This window comes from Phodopus roborovskii, unplaced genomic scaffold (assembly GCF_943737965.1).
Source record: "Phodopus roborovskii unplaced genomic scaffold, PHOROB, whole genome shotgun sequence".
Classification (NCBI taxonomy): Eukaryota; Metazoa; Chordata; class Mammalia; order Rodentia; family Cricetidae; genus Phodopus; species Phodopus roborovskii.
In genome coordinates, this window is record NW_026125052.1 from 29,152,374 (window position 1) to 29,172,413 (window position 20,040).

The 20,040-nt window shown below is 54.0% G+C and overlaps 1 protein-coding gene across 1 annotated transcript; it reads left to right on the top strand.

Moving 5' to 3' along the window:
• The first annotated feature begins 1,437 nt into the window (after positions 1–1,437).
• On the top strand, positions 1,438–18,236 carry Nherf1 (NHERF family PDZ scaffold protein 1). The gene is made up of 6 exons (XM_051180135.1): positions 1,438–2,057; positions 13,379–13,540; positions 14,319–14,472; positions 16,087–16,127; positions 17,081–17,170; positions 17,392–18,236. The coding sequence occupies exons 1-6, from the start codon at positions 1,632–1,634 to the stop codon at positions 17,581–17,583; spliced, it is 1,065 nt and encodes a 354-aa protein (XP_051036092.1). The 5' UTR covers positions 1,438–1,631; the 3' UTR covers positions 17,584–18,236.
• The last annotated feature ends 1,804 nt before the right edge of the window (positions 18,237–20,040 follow it).

Below are 20,040 nucleotides of genomic sequence, written 5' to 3' on the forward strand. Positions count from 1 at the left end.
CCTGACCTCACCCTTAGAAGAACTCTGGGAGTGTGTAGATCCATGACCTACAGGCAGCTTTACTGCTGCTCTGTAGGCTGGGCAGACTGGAGCTCCAAGAAAGTATGCATTGCTCATTTATGAGGTTACTGCATTTGCTTTCAAGGCAGAAATCTTGCTCTCTGAGCAGAGTCAGCACTCTAGACTTGGGTTGATAAGGGAGCTCTCTGTGACCTCGCACAGGCAGATCAAGGAGAGGCCTGGGCTTGCCTGTCCTCTTCTGGGACTCTGAGCAGGTTGCAGGAACTCGAGTCCCATAGCTCTGGGTCTCTGGCATTTGTGTTGTTCAGAATTAAATTGCAGTATTTTGAAAAGTATACCCTGGCGGTTTTTCTCTTTGTATCCAGAAGAAGAGGGATCATGTTGGGAAGTTTGTTACTTGGCATTTTGTGGGAAACTGTTATCCAATGCTGGAATCATTCCAGCCTCATTCTTCCTCATTCTTTGGTGTCTTCTAGGCTCACCTCACCCTTAACTGACTGCCCTCCCCCAGACCAGCATCTTTGCGAGCCAGAGGGAGCTGGAAAGCTTATCTCACAATCCAAGTCATTTTTCTTTTTCTGTTGAAAAAAGCCAGGCCTCCATTCCCTCCAGAGTGAATCCTGAGATTTGACTACCTAGCTGTCTCTCCCCGCCCCCTCTCCCTAGTCAAAGGCTGCTACCAAAACCAAGCGTTTTATTTATTATTTACTGATTACCCTCAGGCAGCCGGTCTTCCAGGTGGGCTGCACAGAGCCTTGACCTTTCCGCCCCGCCCTACACGTTCCTAGAAGGGATCAGAGACCAAACCTCTCTATCCCAAGTCCTGGGATAGCGCAATGACTCCACAAGTAGAAACTTTGTTACTGAAACAACCCCGCTCCAGTGTTATTCTGTTACAGTTACTCTGTTACAGTGTTACTGTGTTACAGAAGACATCCGTCCGGTTCTTAAACTGACCCCGAGGAGGGGGGAGGAGTGAGTGTGGGGGGTGTGGGATGGTTCCCTAGGCAACTGTCGCTCCCCCCCCCTCCGCCCACCCCCTCGAGCCAAGCTGTGCAACAGGCTTTGGCTGACGAAGGTTAAAGTGTTGAGGATCCTTTACTCCGAGACGTGGAAACCAGAGCGCAACCCACGAGGCCCCAGAGCTCAGTACCTGGAACCCAGTCCCAGGCGGCCCCGGCCCCGCCCCACCGGCCCAACTCCGCACTTGGTAACAAACACTTCCACTTCCTGGGCTCTCTTTTCTTCTCCCGCTGCGGGGAGCCGCGCCGAGTGCAAGCCACACCTCTACAATTCTGATTGGTCAGATTTGTTCACTCGGCCCAAGAGCCCGGTTTTTTGGCTTCTGATTGGTCCAAGGTGATCCACACCCATGGCACAGCCCCGCCCCTGGCTTTAGGAGCCGGGGCGGGCTCTGGAACGCTCAGACGCCGCGCAGGGCGGGGATTGGCCCGCTCCCTTCCTGTGCGTTCGCTGCCGCGGTTCCTGGGACACCTGCTCACGGTGCCCCGTGCGGTGCTCAGCTCCCAACTTGAGCTCCGCGGCGCGGGGAGAAAGGCCTTGCGTCCCCGGCCTCCGACAGGAACCGCGCTGAGTGTTCTTAGGGCAAGATGAGCGCGGACGGGGCGGCCGGGGAACCCCTGCCCCGGCTCTGCTGCCTGGAGAAGGGTCCGAACGGCTACGGCTTCCACCTGCACGGGGAGAAGGGCAAGGTGGGCCAGTTTATCCGGCTGGTGGAGCCCGGATCTCCGGCCGAGAAGTCGGGGCTGCTGGCCGGGGACCGACTGGTGGAGGTGAACGGCGAGAATGTGGAGAAGGAGACGCATCAGCAGGTGGTGAGCCGCATCCGCGCTGCGCTCAACGCCGTGCGCCTGCTGGTGGTCGACCCCGCGACAGACGAGCAACTCAAGAAGCTGGGCGTCCCGATCCGGGAGGAGCTGCTGCGCGCCCCCAAGTCCGAACAAGCCGAGCCTCCGGCCGCCGCTGACGCGCAGGCTACGGACCAGAATGAGGCCCAAAAGAGCCACCTGGGACGGGTAAGTGCGGGTATGGGACTGGGATTCCGGAGACACTCGGGCGCCCCGGACGTCCAGCACTTTCTGAAACTCGAGCAGCGAGGAGGAAACGGCTTCCGCCCTCTGACCCAAAGCCATCGCAGTTCCTGAGGCAAGCTTCGGGCTGCGACCCGCGACCCCATCGTCTTGTCCCGGGTCGCTGGGGAGCAGAGCGCCTTTGCCGCCTGCACTTTCGGTTCCCTTGAACTTTAGGGAGGCGACGCAAAGGAATTCAGTCCCCTTCTCGGCTCCCATTGGATGCTGTGCCCCATCCCGGACTCCTGGAGTACTTTCCTGGGCTATCCCTGCCTGGTGGGTGCTAAGCTAAAAAACACTGTCTCCCTCTTCTCTCCTCTCTCTCTCTCTCTCTCTCTCTCTCTCTCTCTCTCCCCCCCATCCCCCCCCCCGCCCCGTCAGTCCTTGTGGATGGTAGCTGAAATTGGCGTGATAGTTTGTCCATCATTAACTCACACCGATTGGACTTCATCCTTCTCAAGTCTAAAGTGACTTCTAAGAAAGAGAGGAAGTCCCAGCGTCTCCGAGCGAGGGGTGGGGGTGGGGTACAGGGAGGAGGCGCCGAGACGTCTTGGAGGTGGTGGCTCTGCCACCCTGGAGGATTTATGGTCCTCTGGAATGTGAGGAGTAAGCGCTTGCTAGCTGGTATCTGGGAGCTTGGTGGGGAGGACCTTGGAAGAGGAGGAGAAGGAGAAAGATGGTTGGGGGAGGGAGCAGTCATAAGGCCAGGCAGCCTCCACCATGGGCTAGTGGTCTTGCCCAGGTATTGTCAGTCCTCACTCCGGTGTCCTGGTAGCAAGCCCCGTGGTTGGTTTTGCCTGTGCTTGGTTGGTATTTCTCCCAAACAACCCCAGTTTGGATCAGCTGCTGGAGGGGCAGCTGGCAAAACAGGAGCTGTCATGCTGAGCCTCCCATCCCTAGAGAGCACCGAGAGAGGCCAGGCTCAGGGCACAGACTGTGGGAGCAGGGTCCTCTCCCTTTGGTGTGCACTAGCTCTCTACCTGATAGGGACATGTGGCAGCGGTATCCATGGAGCCAGGAAGATTCTCCCTCAACAGAGAAAGGACACCGTTCAACCTTAAGGTTGAAGGCGGAGCCCGAGAGTACCAACTGGTTTGGTGTAAGTGAGGTCACCAGAAACCTTGTTCTGCCAGAGTTCCGTGCTGGGAATGCCAGGGCCACCAGGTTCCCACTTCCTGCCAGTGCCAAATTGGCATTGGCAAGCAGTCGTAGAGTCCCGGCCACAAGTTGGAACAGGTGACCTCTGCTCCTAGGCACAAACCCAATTTGAACTTTGTCCATTGATTCACCATTACCTTTACTTCCACGCGCTAACCCCTAACCCCCTCCCTGTTTTTTCCTTTGGACTTTAGCACCAGAGCAGATAGATAGGCAGCAGCCTCCCCTCAAACCCCCCCCCCCATACTCACCAACTTGCAGTCATGCTCAGCTCCTCCCCTGCCCTTTTGGGAGTGCAGATGGGTGCTGGACGACCGTGTCCAGGCTGCTGTGCAACGCTCTATATCAGAATGTTTTGTATCTGAAAAGGCTGTGGGGCGGGGGTGGGGGGGTCTCCTCTTGGAGATATTTCCTCTGAGAGAACAGAGTCAGGGTCCTCAGGTGGTGGTAGGACACATACATTTGTGCAGATTCTTCAGGCCAGGAGACCCAAGGTAAAACCATCCTGGGGATATCATCGTAGTTGGTCATTTTCTGAGCTTTGATTTTTCCCATCGGTAAAATAGGAGCATTGGACAACATGGTCTGTCTTTTTAGTAGTTAACAAAACACCAGGGAGTATTGTGCCCTGCTAGATGGTTAAGTTCATTGTTGCCCATGCCTTGAAAAGTCCTGTCCCTTCAGCTTTATCCTGCTGTGTTTCTCTGGTATAGAGTTCTCATGTCCTGGTGTGGTGAGCTTTCAGATGACACTCCCCCACACCCCATCCAACACTGCCAAGTATGCCGGTAAACACTGAGGTATCCCTTCCTCAACTGAGATTTGACAGTTTTGGCCTGGGTTTGTTTACAGAGAGCAAACTGCTCTGTTAATCTCATCAGTTCTCATGTGACAAGAGGTGTCGGCCAGGAGATGCTGTTGAAGGGACTGACCCAGTGGCATCTTGGTGGGCCAAGAGCAAACAGGGCAGGTGATGAGAGGTGCCTAGGACATTGGCCATCCCCGCTGGCCTGCTGAGGCCTAAGGAAGCAGAGACTTCTTTATTGAGACAGAGTGTATTGTGTAGCTCTGGCTGACCTCAGCTCATAGAGGTTCTCCTGCCTCTGCCTCCCAAGTGCTGGGGTCACAGGTGTGTTCCGCCACACTGAGCCCCCACCTTATTTCCAAAGACATTATCTCTCACTAAAGGCTTAGGACGTTGACATTTGTAGGGGTGGCGGATGTGTTTTGAGACAGGGCCTCACTGTGTCACTTGGCTGGCTTGGAACTCTGTAAACCAGGCTGGCCTTGGACTCACAGAGATCCTCCTGCCCCCTGAGTGCTGGGATTAAAGGCCCGCCAGGCTGGACTTTATGAATTTTTTGGGGTGGGGAGACCTAGGCATTGAACTCAGGTCCTCATGCTTGCACAGCAAAAGTTTTACTGTCGGAGCCGTCTCATTGGCCCTTCATTCACCTGCTTTCCTATTGTCTTTCCCTACCAGACACAGGACAAGGCCTAAATTCTTGAGCTTTGGCCTAAAGTAGGGCCCCGGCAGACCCGAGCCAGCTCAGCTGTTTCAGCTGAACTGCCTGGAGTCCAGTTTCTTCATCTTCCTAAGCCTTTGTTTCCTATTGTGTAAGTTGGGGATGATGGCAGTGACCTCATGAGGTTATTAGGATTACATAAGGATGTGTGTAAGTCACTCAATACCTGGCACTAAGTAAGTGCTCAGTAAATGTTGATTGTTGGCATTTGAAGTAATAAATAGTTTACAATGATGATTCCTCCCTACCTGGGCAGGTGCAGCTGTGACCAAGCCCAGCTCTCAGGAGTGCTCAAAGATCACTGTTGTTTAATGTTTATGTGATGAGCTGGGTGTGGCAGCTCAGGCCTATAATCCCAGCACATGGGAGGCAAAGGCTGGAGGATTGCCCCTTCAAGGCCAGACTAGGCTACAAGACAAGATTCTGCATCAATATTTTTTATTGTTATTATTATTTTGGTTTTTGGAGACAGAGTGTCTTTGTGTAATAGTCACGACTGTCCTAGAACTCGGTCTGTAAACCAGGCTGACCTTGAACTCATAAGAAGAGATCCACCTGCCTCTGCCTCCTGAGTGCTGGGGTTAAAGGCGTGTGCCACCATTGCCCAGCTGTGTCAATAATTCTTTGTAGTGCCATACACAAAGTTGTCGACCCACCCTCCCCACCGCTGGGCTCATTCCCAACCATGCTAAAGGTCTGAATTTCCTCAAGCAAGCTATGTATCTTGTGTCTCTATGCTCATGTGTTCACAGCTTCCACCTCTAATACATCTGAAGGCCCAGGGCACACCAGCCTTGGGTTATTTGTATTCTGGCGCCAACACTGCTCTATACCTATTACAGGGAGGTTTCAATAAGTGTTCCCGAATTAGTGAGTGAATACATAGCAGCTGTAAGGGAGCTTTGTCCCATCCAGCACACCTGGGCTTTTTGTGCATCCAATACACCTAGAGATGGAATCCCAGGTGGAGTCAACCCACTCATTCTTGCCTGCTAGCAGCTTCCCTTTCCTAAACAGGGAGGCCAAAATCTAGGCTTTGGGGTCAGACACAGTAGTGTGGAGAGTGTCCACTCTGCAGCTTCCTGGGTCTGAAGGCCACATCGTTCCTTAGTCCATGCAAATCACTCAGTGGAGTGGGGTACCAGTCCTCAGCCCGCAGGGGTCTTAGGAAGAGTAATGGGGTGACAGGCACGAATGGCAAAGCACGCAGGTTCATCCGGGTTCCTCCCTGTCTTGACCCTGATCCTAGAGGCAAAGCCAATGTCGGTACCCAGAAGCAAGAAAGATGGGTGGGCGCGATTAGCTGATAGGTTTAATTTGGCCAAGATGAAGCTTCAGAAGGGCTGACTTTGGAAGGGAGCCCTGTAGTGAGATACTCACCTTGTCTGCACCTGTGGCTTAGACCACGCCCATTGGGGGTGGAGACAGGGCCAGCCCTGACCTGGGGGAACTAAGGGCTCGGAGGGGGCTCAGAGAGCTCTCTTGCTTGTAGCATGGGGGCAGGAGCACATCAGGAGGAATCCTTGGGACCAGGAACCTGCTGATGTTCATCTGTCTATGTTGTGAGTTATTTCTCCCTGAATAAACATCTATTCGGCCTATTTGTTTCTCCTGATCCTTATTAAACATCAATAGAGCTCCAGGGTGTTTGGCTTTGAAATGGCCCATTGTGGTGGCTCATACCTTTATTAGTCCCAGCACCCAGGAAAGTGAGGTTGAGGCCAGCCCGGTATACATAGAAGTTCCAAGCCAGCCAGGGGGACATGGTGAGACCTGCAGGGCCCCTTCTTCTTAATTGGTAAGTGTGTCTTTCTGGAATGATTGTGTTAGAGGCAGAAAGGGGCTTCCTTCTCAGGAAACCCCAGATCGATGGGGGAAGGAACTTGCCACCCCCGAAGCCTCTGGGAAAGTGAGGAAATGCCTAGCAGATTGAAGGTCAAGGAGCAATGTCAAAGTCTGTTGCAGATGTGGCCTCTTCTCTGGGGAAAATGAGCCTGGCTGCTGATTACTGGTGTTTACTAACCTAAGGTAGGGTGGACCTGTTTGGAAAGGAAATGTATTTAGTGCATGTGATACCATCATCCCAGGCAGGTCTCTTATGGGGATGGAGATAGTTATTAAGATGATTTTCAGCTAGAAAGCAAGGCATCTTGGCTCCCCGTCCATGACCCCGCTGGCCACACAGTGGGTTGTGCTTTCGCTGCATCAGGACCATCCCAGTGTTATACACACAGGCTTCTTTGTGCTCAGTGATAGTCTGTCTGGCACACCCAAGGCTACAGGTTAGAACCCCAGCAACACAGACATGTAAAATTGGAGATTCAGGGTGCTGGAACCAGCTTTCTGCAAGGGTTGGGGTAACTGTTGGAACTAGAACTCTTAGCCATTCAGTCCCCAGAGAAGTATGGGTGCTGTATCCTACATAAAGACAAGCTATAGATCTCCCAAGGTCAGGTGACTTCAAAGGTAGCATGGTGACATGCAAGTAAAAAGGCATTTGCCACCACACTCAGAGCAGAGACAAAAGCTTGTCAGGTCACAGGCCCAGTGCCCATAGCAAGCTCAAGAGCAGACCCTGTTTGGGGCTGTCCCTAGCAATGTAGCAGCTGAAAGCGCGGAGGCTGAGTCTTGAGCCACTGGCCGTGAAGTGTCCAGGTGGAAGTATGCTGACCATGGTGCCTGGTGCAGGTTGATATCCCTTATCTGACATTCTTGGGACTAGACGTGTTCTGAATTCTGAACGTTTGCCAACTTCGGGAGACTTACACAAACCGGAGGGAGACACAGGGTTCAGGCTCAAGTCTATAGACGAAATTCACCTGTGTCTCAGTGTAGTTTCTACACACAGCCCGGGAGTAATCACATTTTTGTTTAGGAACTGAAGCTTCCTGGTATGGAATTTTCCATGTGTGATATCATGCCAAAATTTCAGATTTAGGGAGTAAGGATGTAGCTCTACTGATAAAGAGGGCTTGCTTAGGCCCTGAGTCCTAGCCACATACCACATACAGCTGAGCATGGTGGGTGCCACTCACCTGTAACCCTTAATCTTCGGGATATAGAGGCAGGAGGATCTGTAGAGAATTTGAGGCCTGGTCAAGTTGGGGTACAGGAGACCCTGTCTGGGAAAAAAAAACAAAACAAACAAACAAACAAAAAAAAAAACTCAAGGTTTTGGAGCAGTTTGCACTTCACATTTCTAGATTAGGGATGTTCAGTCTGCAAAAGTAAAAGTGGTAAACTTTCTTTCTGTTGTTTGCATCTTGTTTGTTTTTTGAGGCAGGTTTCTCTGTGTAGCCCTGGCTGTTCTGGAATTCAACTTTGTAGACCAGGCTGGCTTCGAACATGGAGATCCACCTGCCTCTGCCTCCCAAGTAAAAAGGCATGTGCCACCACACCCAGAAACTATTTCAAGTTTTTAAACAAATCCACATTTGAAATGATAACGTGTTATATTTTGATTGACTATGTCTCCTGGGGGTGGGGTCCATGCTAGAACTCACTGTGTAGGTCAGCTGGACTCCTGACGTCATTGCCACCGTGCCTGGTTCTTTTTGAGGGTTCCCCACATGTCTGGTCTATTATTTGTACTCTGTAGAGCTTCTCCAGCCCAGAGTTCAAATCCCGCTCTCTCCCGTCATCAAGCATGGGTAGTTGAACAACTTACTCTTTGAACTTTGCTTTCCCCTCTGAAATGTGGGCATATCTCCTTGACAGTTATAATTGGCGTGTATATGAGAAAATATATATAAAGTCCTAACACAGTGCCTAGTTCATAGGAAGCATTCAGGAAGCAAAGGCTGCTTTTTTAATTTTTTTTTTTCAATAATGAGCCTCAGTTTCACAATGAGCCCCTTGAATGCCCGTGTTTAGCCTCTTGGGACAGCCCATACATAAAGGCAGCTTCTGGGAGAAGGGTGGGGGTTGGTAATGGTGGACCGCCTGCCGGGCAGGCAGGAAGGCACCTGGCGGCCAGCCTTGGACAGTGTCCAGCTAGTCAGTAGCCCAGGTACCAGCCTGCTCTGTCTCAGGCTTCCCCTGCCTGGGAGAAGGAACTTTGCTTCACCATAAGTCGGTCTGTCAAGCACTGAGAGGAGACACTACTCAGAGCAAAGACCTGGCTCAGGAGTCTTGGTGTCGCTGAAGCAGCCCCAGAAGTGTTCTTGTAAGATGAAGAGGAAGGGTCCTACAGGGAACTTGAGATGACATTAGGCTTGGTAGCAGCCAAGCCCACATCAGGAGTGAGCAGAGGACATCTTTAGCCTACAGGGGCTGTAGTGACACTTCTCAGCCTGTCTAAAGGGTAGTGTCCCGTGCCGCCTTTACATGGCAACCCTAGGTAGAATCACCTATTTCCATCAGGATTATTGAGGAGCAGTGCCAGCTCCAAGCCTGTGCCCCCCAAGTCCATGGGAAAAGAACCCTAGCTGCTTCCCACAGCAAAGCAGAAATGTCCCTGGCCCCTCCCCCCCCCCAAGAGCTCCTCCTCCCTGCCCCTCTTAGTCCCTCATCTCTGGGGCTACTTCCCCTGTGTGGGACAGCAGGACACCAGACTTATTTCCATAAATAAGAGCCCTGGGCTGGACTGGGGAAGGACAGTCTTAGAAAGTGTTCCCTGGCCATCCTGAGGGTCTTCCCACGCTCACAGCCATTGATGCTTGGGCCTGGAGTTGGCAGACCCTTTGAAAGCGGTCGAAACTGCCCTGCTGCTTCTCCTGAGTCCGTCGCCATGGTATCAGCCAGGGAGGGGCTGGGCCCAAAGAGACATTGGTCCCCCAGCCACCCAGCAGACCTCCCTCAAGGGGGTTCAGGGAGTGGCCTTGGGCTGGCTCCCCAGAGACAGCACTAGGATTAAGGTATCGACTTTCCTCGGCTTTCCAGGTGGCCCGTGGGTGGTGACTATTGAATTCCGTGCCCCTCATCCTCTCCCTGGTCTGTGAAGGGTGGGTGTAGATGTTGGCCTGGCTTCTTAGGGTGGGTTAGGATCCTGGGGCAGAGGGTCAAGGGGCAGTCCACTTTAGAAAAGAGAAGGCTCCTTGAGGGTCTGGTCCTCTCTGGAAAGAGTGGCTCAGTCCAGCCCCATTCAGGTCTACTGACTCCAACTACCCTCTGCCACCATTACCTGAGGTTTTATTTTGCCTCTGTCTCCAGTCTCCTGAACCTGTCCTGGTTTTTACTTTGGAAGTTTATGTGGAGGCTGTATGTAGCCTCTGGGCCCATGTTCCCATGAAGGTGACCCCCCCCCCCCCAATGCTGTGGGGTTGGCACAGGTCCTAAGGCCGCTTAGGGTAGAGGGGACACACACACCAAGCCCAGGATAGTACGGAATTTTCCCCCTTAATCTCTTCCCAGAGGCAGAATCCAAGTTCTGGTACCTTGCCCCCCCCCCCCCCCCCCCCGCCTCTACTTGGCTCTAGGCCTGGGAACCAGGGGCCTGCCCCCAGGGGACTCTTGTAAGTTCCACCCAAGCTGGGATGGGCTGACTCAGCAGCTGCGGTGACAGCTCCTGGGGACAGGAAAGGAACGGGCTAGTTTCTCTGAAAGCCTAAAACACTTCCCCTCCTCCGCTTGTGAAAGATGAGACCTAGAACAGTGGTCCTCAGCCTTCCTAATGCTGAGACCCTTTACTACAGTTCCTGGTGTTGTGGCGAGCCTCCAACCATAAAATTATTCTCCATGCTACTTTGTAACTGTAACTTTGCTACTGTTATAAGTCATAGTGTACATATCTGATAAGCAGGATGTCTGATGCATGGCTCTTGTGAAAGGGTTGTTCGATCCCCAAATGGGCCTTGACCCACAGGTTGAGAACCACTGTTCTAGAGCATGGAAAGTCTGTGAGTGCCTCCGGAGAATCCCAGTCACCTACACTACTACCCACAGAGCCATCCGGAGGGCAACGATGATGTCTTACCCCTTAGCCAGGCTCCTCTTAACTCTGATGACAGATATCACTAGAAAGGGGATGCTGAGGTGTGGTAGGGAAAACCCAAAGCACAGACTTGGAATTGGAAGGTGGGCATCACAGGGACACCTAGCCCAGCCCTGCCCAGTACTAGAGAGCCACCTCTCCTGAACCCTCAACCTGGTTCTAGCCACAGTGCCAGCCCGGGCATGCTCACAGCTTCGTCACCCAGGCCAGGCTTTATCCCTTCCACTCAGGCTGGGGCTCTGGCGGCCCGTGGAGCTCCCGGAAGGAAGCCTGTGGTTTCATTAGCTCCCAGACACCTGGCCAGTGTGAGAAGCACCCACACCATCTGCCTATAACTAGGCTTCACTCCTGGCTGTCTAGTTCTGGACCCAACGCTTAAGGACAAGCCCGGTGTGGTGGGAAGAAAGCAAGTTTCCAGTCAGATTGAGTAGGCTCTAACTTCTGTGTTGTAATTTCCCTGTCTCAAAAACAGATAACCAGCTTCAGCCAGGCTTCTGTGGGAAGTCTGGGGAAAGGGAATCCTGGGAGGGGGGGAGGGAGGGAGGGGGGGAGGGAGGGCAAACTGGGATTCCACAAACTGGGGGCCAGAGGAGGTGTGTGGCAAAGGCAGAAAGTGAGCCCTGTCTGTCCTGGTGGCAGCAACTTGTCAGACCTGTTCAGCTCACCTTGGCAGCCTGGGGGAGGGCCTGTGGCAGCTTTGTGCTGGGATTAGCTGGAAGGAAGAGACTCCTCACTCCCGGAACCACTTGTGCTGGGGGGGGGTGCAGGAGGGGCTAGGTCACTGCAGGGTGAGGGGCTGATAGGCAGGGCCCCCTGTGGTACCATCTTTTTTGCTGCTTGGTTGTCTTTGTTGTTTGAGGTGAGGGGTCTCTGGGGTCTGGGCACGTGACCACTAGGATGTGTGTGTATAAGTGTGTGTGTTGTGTGAGGTGCCATGGTCGTAGGACGACCTGTGGGAGACCCTTCTCTCTTTCCACCCGAGTGTCTTGTAGATCAGACTCAGGTTGAGCTTGGCAGCAAGGGCCTTCCCCCAATGAGCAGTCTCTTCAGCCGCCACCCAGAGGGAAGGGTTGGGATCCCAGTGCTGGCCAGGCAGGCTACAAGCCCCAAAAGCCCTCCCTCCACCCCCTCCCTTGCTTGCCCTTTGTACCCCCAGCTGAGGATTTGGGTTTCAGAGCAGCCTGGCCACCACCCTCCCCAACCCAGTATCTCAGAGTTACAGGACTGTTCCTTAGTAGCCAGAACAATGGCAAAGTCCTGGTATGCATGGGGACTTAGCAAGGACAATGGCAACAACATCCAGGCCTGGGCAGGGACTTGGAGTTCCAGAGTATTGCTTTGTGCTATGTCATTGGGCCTCAGCAGCAACCCAGAGAGGCAGGTAGCAATAAAAACAGGAAGACCCCGAGGCCCAGAAATGGAAATAATTCACCCCAAGTCACAAGATAGTAGGAGAGCCTTGTTGCCCCGTAGAGTAGGTGCCAACCCAGGGTTCCAGCCAGTAGTGAACAGGCTGTCCCATGCTTGGACTTGGGGTCAGGGCGGTACTCGGGTAGGGCTTGCAGAGCCTTCAGCTTCTGTAGGCTCCTGTCCGTATTCTGTTCCGTCAGTCTGTGTCATGAGAGCATCCAGGCTGTAGCTTCAGAGTCGAGCCCCCACCCCCAAGAGGATGAAAGATGTTGAAATTGTTCCAGCCAATGTCAGGGTGCACAAAAGACACCTGCTTGTGTTCTTGGGGGAGGGGACGGCGGTGAGGTAGCTCAGTGGGTCAAGGCACTTGCCACGAAGTCTGATGACCTGACCCCCGGTTGTGAAAGAAGAGAACCAGCTCTCACAAGTTGCCCTTTGACCTCACATGTGGGGTGTGCTGTACTCATACTGTCTCTCACACAAAATACATGCTGTTAAAATTAAGAGGCTGGGTGGTGATGGTGCACATAGCACTCAGGAGGCAGAGGCAGGCAGAGCTCAGAGTTCAAGGCCAGCCTGGTCTACAGAGTGAGTTCTAGAACAAGCCAGAGTTACACAGAGAAACCCTGTCTCCAAAACAAAACAGAAAAACAAACCCGAAAGTAACAGGCCCTGCATTCCAGGTCAAGGTCTTTGATGACATTGGTCCAACAGTGCTTTTTATTTATGGTCTCCTCCCCATATGAATCCTTGGGGATTAGTCTCTCCCTCCCTCCCTCCCTCCCTTCCTCCCTCCCTCCCTCCCTCCTCCTCCCTCCTCCCCCTCCCCTGTTGCTCCTAGACCTGTGGATGGCCCCATCTCCCCAGGACACTTCCCCCAGCCACCTACTGGGTTTCAGGTTATCAGGGTCACATTTAGCTGGGCCATTTGGGTCACTGGGGTCAAGAAGGGAGCCCACTAGAGCCAAAAACCTTTACTGTAAATAAGCTGGCCAGCTTTCAGTAAACAGCTATCCTTGCCTTCACAACAGAGAACAGATACAGGGGAAAGGTGCCTGCTCGTGAGCCTCAAGTGCCCAGCCAGGCCTAGGAGGGCCAGATGAGCCTTGGGTGGGGAAGGATAAGACATGTGAGTAGTAGAATAGCCAAGAGGGAACCTAGCCCAGGTGGGGACGGTGGAGTTGGAGAAGGTGGTGTTGGGACATTGTGGAATGACATGGCTGCTTCCTACATCCCCACAGCGAGAGCTCCGGCCTCGGCTCTGCACCATGAAGAAAGGCCCCAATGGCTATGGCTTCAACCTGCACAGCGACAAGTCTAAGCCAGGCCAGTTCATCCGAGCAGTGGACCCAGACTCGCCGGCAGAGGCCTCTGGACTCCGGGCCCAGGACCGCATTGTGGAGGTGATACCCTTTACAATAATACTCTTATACTCTCCCAGGCTCTTCCTTCCTGTTCTTTGCTGCTTTGGGGCAGCCTTCTACCATCTGTGGTTTGATTAACCCATGGGATATGGGCAACCCAGAGATGCTAGGTGTGGGCCGCTGCACGGGTAGAGTGGAGGATCGGGGAGGATGATAAGTGGTAGGTGGGCGCTTTGACAGGCTGAGTGGTTCTGCTTTAGCAAATATGCGCTCTACACCCAGGATTTACCTGCCAAAATCCAGGTAAATGACAGAAGTCACCTGCATGGCCTTCCTGATGCCTGAGCACTCTGCCAGGTACGAGGATGGACCCAGTGCCCTCTCCTGAGGTCAGCTTTGAGACACTGTTCTTCGGCTGTGCTCACAGCAGAGGAAATGTGAACTAAATGCTTGGGCTGCTCCCAGAATCACAGTGTGAGAACCTTAGAGCCACAGATTCAGCTCTTCCAAGGCTTCTCACTTTACACATGAGAAAACCAAGGCCCAGAGAGGAAGGTCGGAGGAGAGCCCAGCCCAGGCTCCTGAGCCTCCCCTTATTCACAGCTGTGTTTGCATAGACTCCTCTGGGGATTTTCTTTGGCTCTTCCCATTTGTCTTGCTTCCCAGCTGACTGTCAGAGAGCCAGAGAGCCGCTGGCTGGCTGGGGACTAAGCACTTGAGGGGATACGGCATCAGTCCCAGGTGGGGCTTCCCCTACACGCCCTTCCTCAGCACCTAGACCTGTGTGGGTAACCCCCGTCCCGGCCCTGCCTCACAGGTCAATGGTGTCTGCATGGAGGGCAAGCAGCATGGGGACGTGGTGTCTGCCATCAAGGCTGGAGGGGATGAGGCCAAGCTGCTGGTGGTGGACAAGGAGACGGATGAGTTCTTCAAGAAGTGCAAAGTCATCCCGTCACAGGAACACCTGGATGGTGAGTGCACAGCTGGGTGCCTAAGACTTGGCCATAAATGGTGGGTGGGGGGGTGGGGTTCTTGGATTGTCAGGAGAGACCCACCAGCATGGGTTGGTGGAGAGTAGAAGCAAGGTTGGACCATGAGTGTCTAAAGGTGGCAGTTGACAGTAATTAACTGTCACGAAGGAAGGGGGAGATTTCTGGTCAGTACCAAGGCATGGCCTGGGCCTCACCCTAGTCCAGTGAGTCCCCATACGATCCCTCTGAGAGGAAAGAGTTAACTGCGGGGCAGATCAGAGCCCAGTGACTCGGGGCCCAGTGCTCCCCTCCCCCTCTGTCAAGTTGCCTTGGAAACTCAGGCTTGCTGGCTCTGGAGAGTAGTGGGTCCCCTTCAGTCCCTGGGCCCCTGCCCTCCCCCCATCCCCCACTCTCATCTTGCCAAGCCTGGCACCTCCTCCTGTCCAAGCCAAGCCAGAGTGAGTAGGGCCACCCCGCCAGGCGGGAGGGAGGGGCTGCGTACTCTATTGCTCAGTTCAGACTTTCTGCCTGGGAAGATGGCTCTGGAAGTGTGGTCTGCTGTGCTGTGCTGAAAGTGAAACCTCTCTGGACTCTGCGATGGGTGGGGCCTCCAGGGTCCACATGGCTCAGCTCTCCAAGAGGCGGGACACAGTGGGGAGGGTTCACATGTACCATAAGCTAATATACACAAGCACCTCAGCCGGCTTCACAAGTCTCTGGGGGTGGGTGGGCCTGGCTTTCTCTCACACTGGCCTCTCCTGACTGCTCATTACCTGCCTCTGAATCTTCTTGTCCCCCCATTTCCAGGTGCCAGATAGTTGCCATTGTTTTCTCTCCAGGTGCCAGCTAAGTAACCTGAGGTGTGGCCCTAACCCTGTGGTCAGCCCCTGAGATGTGTGAATACCAAGGCCGGGCCCAGCCCTGCCCTAGGGTGTATGTGGGTGGGGGTCGGAGGACAGCTTGGAGGAGTCAGTTCTCACCTACAGACTGGGTCCTGGGAATCCAACTCAGGTCATCAGGCCATCACAGAGCCATCTCTCTGGCCACAGCTGACCTGTTTTTGACTGGCTACCCTAGAACTCCATCCCACCTTAATTCTCCTGCAAGCCTGGCATCTTGACACTCTGGGTTAGGTGTCAAGCTAGGTCCAGAAAGGTAGCTCAGTGGTAGAGCACTGAGTAGTATATGGAGGGAGGGCTGTGTGTTTGGCTCCGCGGCACTGCACCAAATATTACTGTGTTATAGGGAGCTGTCTTGTCCATCACAGGTCTCCAGTCAGCATCAAGTAGCCATCCTCAAGTATGACCCTCCCACACATACACCCAAAGAAAGCTCCCCCAGTTTGCCAAATGAGACGTTACAAGAATAAGTTGTAATTGAAAATACCCAAGTATTGCACTGTAATGGGGTCTTGTTTTCTGAAATTGCCAAACAATCTTTCTGGGCACTGGGTCATCAAAATGTCAAATTACATACGGTGGCTTGCAGCCAAAAACGCTGTAACCTTTGACCTCCAGTATGAGGTCTGGTGAGATGCCCAGGGCATAGCTCTGGCCTCCTCTGCTCTCCTCCCCCAGAGTCTCCGGACTGACCTTTGCTGTCTTCCTTATCTAGGCCCCTTGCCTGAGCCCTTCACCAACGGAGAGATACAGAAGGTAAGGGGGTCCCCTACCCGCTTCTCTGTGAGGCCAGGGAAGTAGTAGCGTGGTTGGGAGCCTGGCCCAGGCTGATACAGTTCCAGTTTCTCTTCCTGAGCTCCGAGCTATAGGACCTCTAGAGTCCCCCGGCCCCTGTCAGGGGTAAGGCTGTCACTTGGGAAAGGCTTGCCTGGGGCCCCTCAGCAGCCCCCGCCTCCAACTCCCACCATACAGAAGAGGCCATTCTTCCCCCCAAGAACAGTGCCTCAGTGTCTGCCTGTTGGTCCTGCTACTTCCAGTCTGAGTTGGAAGAACAAAGTCCCTCCCCTTGAGCAGAAGGGAAGGGGGTGAGGCTGGGAGCCAGCCAAGGCCATGGAAGGACCCAGGAAGGGGCTGAGTGCCAGACTCACACCCAGCCAAAACCTCTACTCTGGCATGGGCTGTCTCAGAATCAGACCACAGAGCCTGGAGTTGGCAAGATCTGTTTGAAGGCTTCCTTCCTCTACAGGGACCTAGTGGAGGCAAGAATCAGGCCATGGTCCTCACCCCTCCTCTGTTCCAGAACTTTCTATCGTCTTATTCCCTAAAGACCCTGGTTGGCTACTGTGGGGTTAAGGCCGGAGAGGGCTGCAAGAGGTTAAGGGTCCATATATGCTCTTCGGGCCAAACAGGAGGACCTTGGTGGTCCTGTGCTCCAAGTAGCCCCTCTTGAGTCACTGATCCAAAAAAGTGAGTCAGCGCTCAGAAGTGTTGGGGAGGATGAAAGATTCCTTAGTTCCCACCCCCTGCCCAGGTGATGGATGGAACCGGGCTGCCCTGATCCTTTTAGGAATGCAGTAATGTAAATCTGGAATTTGGATGGATGGCCAAGCCTGGGCGAGGACCCTTCTTCTCTAATGAGATCTCCAGCCTCTCTCGGGGTTTCCTTTGCCATCTGCTGCCAACCCATACTCTTTCCCTCTCTGTGCCAGGAGAGCAGCCGTGAAGCCCTGGCAGAGGCAGCCTCAGAGAGCCCCAGGCCAGCCCTGGCAAGATCTGCCTCCAGCGATACCAGTGAGGAGGTAGGCATGGCCCGTGGGGGCTGGTGGCTGAGTTACGGGAAGCCATGTCCAGGCCACTCTGGTTCCTGGCACACTAGCCTGCCTTCGAGGTCACATGGGGAGGTGCAGTTTGTTCTTGTGACCTGGCTACCTTGGCCATGGCCCCAAGGGATCTACCACTCTGAGGCCATTGACCGGGGAGCCCTTAGGGGCAGACGCTGACTCTTTCCTCCTCTTCACAGCTAAATTCCCAAGACAGCCCCAAGCGACAGGCATCCACAGAGCCCTCATCTACCTCCTCCTCCTCCGACCCCATCTTGGACTTCAACATCTCCTTGGCTGTGGCTAAAGAGAGGGCCCACCAGAAGCGCAGTAGCAAGCGGGCTCCGCAGATGGACTGGAGCAAGAAAAATGAACTGTTCAGCAACCTCTGAACACCCGGCCACCCAACCTAGCTGCCCCTCCTCCCCAATAGCCCGTCAATCAACATTCAAATCAGCATATCCCTACCCACGCACACTTCCTGATGAATCTGATTTTCCTAGGAATTCTTGCCCACCTTAGAAAAAGGGGAAGGTTTCTGTCCTGTCCCCTTACTCCTCCCTGAGAACTTCATTCTACCAGGTGTCCCCTCACCGGTCTGCCTAGGACATCACCGGGACCAGCACCAAGCATGGACCTTTGGACCAGACAAGAAGTCCTCTCTCGACTACATGTGACAACCGAGTCCAGGGCTGATCAGGGTCTGACGGTTGCAGCCATTGCTCATAAGGGCCAAGGTGCCTGCCTTCTGAGGTCCTCAAAGCTATGGCTTGGCCTTCTTCGGTCCATTTGAGCATTTAATTTTTTTTTTTAAGAGTGTAGTATTACAGAGTTTAGAGGGGCTCTTCTTTTAATGATTCTTATGATTTTCCTGGTTGTTTGTACCCAGAGCATGACAACAGCCTCATCCTTAAATTTTTGTTTCTACTCACTCTGAATAACCTGGGCAGCACGGGGAAGCCCTGGCTGCCTCTGCCTGTCCTGAGCCAGGTGCCATCACTGTAAGGACATGCCTTCAGAAATCCACTGGTTCCTTTACACTGCTTGAGCCTGTGTGTCTTCCTTCGGAGCTTTGCCTCATACCTTCAGGTCTAAGAGAGTGGGCAGTGAGCAATACTTCCAGGAAGCTGGCCTTTGGTTGAGAAGTGGGGTACTCCTGGAGGACCATCTAGGGCTCCCTGAGACTCTTAAGCAGGAGTGGCTTTGCATGCAGCTACGCAAAAGCCCACAAGGCTGTCCAGTTCTGTCTGCTCAGCTCCATGTCAGTGCATGGGACAATAGGGATGTTTATGGGGACCGTGGGAAGAGGGGAGCTGATCCATACGCTGAGAGGGCTCTGAGGCTCCTAGATGTGCTACCCGTGAAGGCTTACTACTGTAGAGCTGGGTTCAGATGTGAGGATGACTACCCCCTCCCCCCTGTGGTGCCCTTACCCCTTATGTCCCCCCTAAAGGGGTACAGGATTCTCAGCAGTCCGAGCTGCAGACACCCTCCCTTATCTGCCCAACGGCGTGATTGGAAGGCAGGTAACCAGCACAGGGGGAAAAGGGGTCCATTTAGCTGCAGGGCACATGGTGTGGCAAGGTGGATGGAAGGGACTTTGCAAAGGGGAATGTACTGCCTCTCTGCCAGGAGGCCCTTGAATACCCAGACTGCTGGGCCAGGTCCCAGGACAGGTGTCCAAAAAAGGGGAGCGCGGCCCCAGCTGCTTCCATGCACTGATTCTACAGAAAGACCGCTCAGAGCCAGGCTGCCAGGCTGCAAGGACCAAATGAAGAAGACAGTGGCTCTGGGCGAGAAGTTCTGGAGCCCTCTGGGTTGGGAGAAGGGCCATTCACTATCTGGCCATCTCAGCATTACGGTCTGGATTTCAGCAGCCAGAGCCCTTATCACAGCACCCTATCATCTTGTTTGTGCCTGCTCAGCTGGGCCTGGCCTCCCTCATCCACCCACTCTTCTGCCCTTTGACCTCAGGTGGAGGCCCCCAGGCTGGTGTAGCAGGCCTGAGCATTGCCTCACAGGGCTTGAAGGAGCTCCTCCCTACCTCACCGGCTGGGTGGAGAAGCTGTGGGGACCTTTGGCTCTAAGCTGGACAGGAACTCCTGGCTTAGGTCTGGAGCAGAGTCCACAAGGAGCAGATGACAGGCTTCGCCTCAAATTCGGGCATTTTGGATAGCAGTCTTTCCCCTTGCAATCTCGGTTAGGTGCCAAGATCAGGGGCTGGAGGTCTTGGCAATACTTACACAGAGCCCTCTCTCACAAATGCACGTATAGCCTCTGAGTTGTTTTGAAAATATGTCTGGCCTTCCTTGGTGACTACTTCAGATAACAGGGTATAGGGGCAGTTAGAAGTCAGAAGCATGGGGGAGGGCACAATGTGACACCCTCCTGCAGACCCTGGAGAACTTTGCCAGCAGCCCGGCCATCCCAAACCTGCGCCTCTGCTGCCCCCTAATGGCCACGTTGGGTGCAGTGGCCTTTGGTTCTGAGATGTAGCAGGCTCCAGGCTTCTCTGACAGAGTTGCTCTCCGATACAAGGAGCTGTGTTCAGTTCTTCCCTCAGACCTGTCTGGCTCCGAAGAGCTGAAGGCAGGACCAAGGCCAGCAGACAGAGGAGCGGGCCCCTCCTTCACAGGTCACCTACCCTGCCAGCTGACAACAGGGTTGAGCTACCTTGGCCCCAGCCTTTGCGGCGAGGAGGATGAATGGAGGAACCAGGAAAGGTGCCTAACCCAGTGTTTTACTCCACTGGGGCCCCAGGAAAGGCTGGCTTTCCGGCTCCCAGTTCCCACTTCCACCCCACCTTTGGTGAACTCCAGCCACATAACTAACTGTGCAGTGCAGCCAGA

Bases quoted from the DNA above. Each gene is read 5' to 3' on its own strand.
- Nherf1 (XM_051180135.1), top strand. From the start codon at position 1,632: ATGAGCGCGGACGGGGCGGCCGGGGAACCCCTGCCCCGGCTCTGCTGC. The intron at 2,058-13,378 runs GTAAGTGCGGGT...ACATCCCCACAG, and splicing joins AAAAGAGCCACCTGGGACGG to CGAGAGCTCCGGCCTCGGCT. The intron at 14,473-16,086 runs GTGAGTGCACAG...TTCCTTATCTAG, and splicing joins GTCACAGGAACACCTGGATG to GCCCCTTGCCTGAGCCCTTC.